This window comes from Penaeus chinensis, chromosome 38, assembly GCF_019202785.1.
Source record: "Penaeus chinensis breed Huanghai No. 1 chromosome 38, ASM1920278v2, whole genome shotgun sequence".
In the NCBI taxonomy this organism is placed as follows: domain Eukaryota; kingdom Metazoa; phylum Arthropoda; class Malacostraca; order Decapoda; family Penaeidae; genus Penaeus; species Penaeus chinensis.
Genome location: NC_061856.1, coordinates 21,127,985 through 21,132,984, shown reverse-complemented (window position 1 = coordinate 21,132,984; position 5,000 = coordinate 21,127,985). Strand labels below are relative to the sequence as shown.

General features: G+C 40.5%; 1 protein-coding gene across 2 annotated transcripts in view; it reads left to right on the top strand.

Annotated features, from left to right (window-relative positions):
- Window positions 1-5,000, top strand: part of LOC125046206 (inactive dipeptidyl peptidase 10-like) — a 39,244-nt gene that overhangs the window by 32,574 nt on the left and 1,670 nt on the right. For both annotated transcript variants that reach the window (XM_047643917.1, XM_047643918.1), the window contains 2 exons: window positions 1-204; window positions 4,260-5,000. The exon at window positions 1-204 is cut by the window's left edge and continues 2 nt beyond it; the exon at window positions 4,260-5,000 is cut by the window's right edge and continues 1,670 nt beyond it. In XM_047643917.1, coding sequence (XP_047499873.1) covers window positions 1-204; window positions 4,260-4,379 — 324 coding nt within the window. In that variant the 3' untranslated portion in view covers window positions 4,380-5,000. The remainder of the gene's footprint in view (window positions 205-4,259) is intronic.

The window sequence follows — 5,000 nt, the reverse complement described above, 5'->3', positions numbered from 1 at the left end:
TCCTTCTGGGCCGAGCGCCTCCTGGGCGCGGAGGACAGCGAGGGCGCCGGCCGCCGCTACGAGGACAGTGACCTGACCCGCCTAGCGCCTGACCTCGGGAGCAACCGCGTGCTCCTCGCTCACGGCACGCGGGACCCTGCTGCGCACCACGCCTTCCTGCTGGCGCACTCCTTCATCGCCGAGGGGTCCTACTTCACCCACGTGGTAGGTCGTCTTGGGCAAGGTCGTCTCGCGCCCCTGGGGAGGGGGGCGTCGAGGGGGAAATGGGGATTGATTTTCTTTCTATAGGATCATCTTTTGGCTTCGGTTTGTAAGGCCGTATTCGTCCATTTCTCCGTTTTCTAGGCTTGTTCTTTTCTGTTCATTTTACCGTATTTTTTCTCTCGATACTTCGTCTATTTATATATTCATGCGTGTGCGTGTGTCTGTGTGTGTGTCTGTGTGTGTGCGAGTGAGCATACATGTAAGAAGCACCTAGGATATGAGGATTCACTCATTCTTATTATACATTTAAGACGAAGAATTTGATGGACATTTCTCTATAGATATTCAAAACGCAATCCTCATTTTCTGCACTATTTTTATTCTCTCTATTACATCCTTCATGATTGTATGTAACTTGTTTACCTCATATATATATATATATATATATATATATATATATATATATATACATATATATGTATATATATATCTATATATATATATACATATACACACATATATATGTATATATATATTTATACACACACACACACACACATACACACACACACGCACACACACACACACACACACACACACACACACACACACACACACACACACACACACACACACATATATATATATATATATATATATATATATATACACACATCAAATACATATTATATAATATATATATTATATAATATATGTGTGTGTATAAATAAATAAATAGATAAATATAAATATATATATGTACATATATATATGTATATATGTATGTATGTATGTATGTATGCAGTGCCTGAGTGTCCAACAAGTTGCATTAGGTATTAGGTATTTGTAGGAATAAAATAATATGATTCTGAGTAGAAAACCATCAATGCACGCGTGCATTTTTGTATGACTAAGCATGAAGTGGATTTTCAAAGAGTACACTTTTTCTTGCATATTAAAGCTACTGCACTCTTGCAATCCTTGCTGCTTAATCACTTAAACCCTAGAATAAGGGTTAAATTCCTATTGCTTAGAGAAAGCACGTTACTAAAAGCCTTTAGATTTGTTATTTGCTTAACCTTCCTCAGTCAGTCACATTTTAAATGCTTTCTGTGGAAATGTACAAATCACTTCGCTTCTGAAATAATCCTAATAATCTAATACTCAGAATCACATTCTTTCCAATCTACCATCATCTGATTGTATGTATGTATATGGTCGCATGTATATATGCATGCCTGTATGTATGTATGAACGCATGTAGTATGTATGTATGTATATAAGGATAAGCATGTTTATATACACAATTTGCCTTATTTCTCCTTCATTATACTATTTTGCATGCATTTGCTTTATGATTTTTGTGTTCATGTTCATTTGTGTTCATCTCCTAGTTTCCTTTATCCTTTAACCGTAAAGCATACCATGAAGGACTATCATTCCCCACGGAAGCCACAAGGTACTTAACAGACAGGTGGCAATACTTGTCTCGATGAAAATCTTAATTGGCAACTGTCGAGCAAATCCCCGCCGCTTTGTATCATGTATTGCAAATATCCTTAAGGTTTCTTTATTTTTCCGCCTTTTTCGATTGCTGTTTTACCATTTTTTATTATTGTCATTATCAAACAACTTCCCATTAAAATATACAGAGCAAACGCTTACTATAAGACATCGCACATACTGACAGGAGCAATTATTGGGTCGAGCTAAAGAAGTCATCGCACTTACCCAATGAGGGTGTGTCATAAGATACCAGGTACAGCTTGATGAATAGTTACAGGTATGATTTACTTGATGTTGTTATAATTACCAGAAGTAAAACAAATATACCAATTTTTTTACCTTAGGAAAGAAGTCACTTTCATTTTTGAGTTCAACAGACTATATGGAAGTGGTACTACCTATCTTTTTAAGTACCTTGACAAGACACATGTCCACGTAGACAGTGATAGACAGACGAGTAAATTTTGCTTAAATCTTATTTCATCCTAATACATTTATACCATCCGTTTTGACGACTGGTTCCATAATTCGATCCTTCGATCCACACTGAGCAGAATTCTAAAATTCAGAAGTCGACATGAAGAGTATTTTCCGTAATAGTTCTTCGTTATCAGTATTATGAAGTTTCACTATTGTCATTTCTCCACGTGTATCTTTCCTATATTTGTACAGTGAGCTAAAGTGTCCGTGTTTCTTTATTTTCTCTATACGTTTCCTATTCATCTTCCTTTTTCTTCATTGGTTTCCATTCACACCCCCTTCGTTGTATGAATAAACCTTGCATGGGCATTCATTAAAATGTCTCCGTTTTCTCCCCTAACCTCAAATATATCTCTTCATCCGCGTCGAACCTTCACAACGTCAGCCATTTTCCCGCCAAACTTCACTAAGGTCTTCCCTTTTATAGGTTTACACGGACGCGTCTTACTCTCTCTCTCCCGCTGAGCACCACCTCCACTCGGTTCTCGCGGAGTTCGTGTTGGACAAACGGTGCCTAGAAGGGACTCTTTAAGGAACGGTTCTTAAGAGGACGCAAAGGAAGTGGAGGTCAAAGTCGCCTGCTTCCCCGGTTCCTTTTTTTTTCTGAGAGGGGTGTGGGGGGGCTTTGGGATGTAATGTGGAGACAGAACATCCCGAAGAAGAATCGATGGGACACTTTGGACGTCCTGGGATTTGTAGATCGAAGTAGAATAGAGTCGTTTTCCCGTGAGCGCGAGCCTTTAGTTGTGTATAGCGAAGTGTAAGGTCCTTTTTTTATAGGGCATGTATGAGTTGTGTCTTTTCCAACAGGGATCATGTTTGGACACTCTACAGTGAAGCTACAAAGGGTGAATCAACACACTTTTTATTTTCCGAAGTGCGGCTTGTCTTAGACCAGTGGTTTTTAACCTAAGGTTCGGCGGTCTTCCAAAAAAGATTTTCTTCTTCTTTCTTCCTTTCTTAATTCATGGGATTCGTCAAACGTCCGGCGGATTTCGTGAGGATTCGATGCCTCAACATCGGTTACGAACCACTGGCCTAAACTACCATAGAATTTAATAGTATAGGGTTATTTGTAAATTTAGAAATAGAAAAAAAAATCCATGAAAGACGTAATCTATCTTTACAAGCTCTATTTATGGTGTACTTTTTTAGCAGTGCTCCGCTTTTTCTGCAGCAACGAGCACTGATAAGGTTGTAGCTAGACTGTCTGTTCTGCTTATCAATGCTTATTTGGATGCTCAGTGTATATTTATATGTATCATATTTTGCACAGAACCTATAAATCTCTTTTGTTGTTTCATATCACTATATCATTTTCATATTATTCTATGTGAAGATTTCTTTTCAAACAATGCATAGAAACCCTGTCTTGTTTTTTGTTTGGACACTGAACTGCCAACAAGAAAAAAAAAAAGTTCTCTCACGGCCCCAAAGCTTGGGATTTGAATTATAACCTGGAATAACTATTTGTGGCTAGTAGTGTAAGATAGGACAGTGGGCAGACTTGTGAATTGATTACATAAGTATTATTCAAGAATAATGCACCAATGATATAAGCCGTTGGTAAAACATAAATGTAAGTTGTTGACGCAGGCGTGATGCACAGGGCAGGCACAACAGACTTCTTTTTGAAATTCTAGGGCCCTAACTCCTCTTCCATCCCAGCGGCCTTCCCAGGTCCCTCCCTAGAGCATTCGGTAATAGGAATGTAGGTTCAGATGCCGATGACCTGGATTTGTGTAAAACATCATTTGCGTTGTCATTCATAATCAGATTATTTATCCCAATTATTGTTTGGGAAATTGCGGGTTTTTAGATCACATTTTTCGAAAAATTATATCCTTTTTAAACAGCAGTTGGGATATATCCCGAGAGTTGTTTATAACTACAAAAACAAATGTCAGATTCACAAAATTTCATGTGCTCTGTACTCCAAAAGTAGGTGCCGAATCAGGGTCAGGAACACCTCGCTTTAGATCAAGTTCATCGCCATCTCCCTCTGCTGTAGGCCTATATATATTCCATGAACTGGCTTGTTAACGAACCACTTGTCTCCCTCCGCCCAGGTGTACACGGACGACGACTACATGCTCGACCTCAACCGCTACCACCTCATCAATGCCTTCAAGTCGTTCTTCTTCAGCTGCCTTCATGACCCTCTGGTGTACGAGCAAGAGAACGAGTGAGCGGCTTACAGGCCCCGCGACTGTTTCACGAGCACTCGCTTTCCGTCGAGTAATTACGGGTGAAGAGGAGCCTTTCAGTAGCAATAATTATCGTTCCCTCCCTTTTATCCACCTCCTTACTTCTTCTTCCTGAGCCTGAGGGAGGTAGGATTCTCTTCGTCGCGGCCCCCGTCCTGCTGGGTCCTGGCCTGGTGGATGAGTGACTAAGAGCGTTGTCTGTGAGGTGTTTTTCTACGTTGTTGATGAGGCGAGCCACGTGACGACAATCCCTGCTGAGTGGTCAAGTGAGACGTTCGAGCCACCAGAGAGGCACCTCACCCTCGAGCCTCAAGAAACGAGCGAGGCAGCGAGGCTCCCGCCAGGTTTTGGTCTTCCTCCGAGTGGAGGCGAAAGGCCGACGGAGGCGGGGCCCACAAGTCTCGTTATGCCCGCGGAAACTACGTTGTTAAGACTTCATTTGTTACTAATGATTACTCCATTATGTCCCCTAGTTATCGGTATCTTTGTTTTTGTTATTTTTTGTTTCTTAGTATTTCGCTTTTTCACAAATTTCCCTCAGTATTGCATCGCCTCCGTAGATCCAACCCCATCGTGTTTACGTGTGCATGTTTTTTAAGAAAT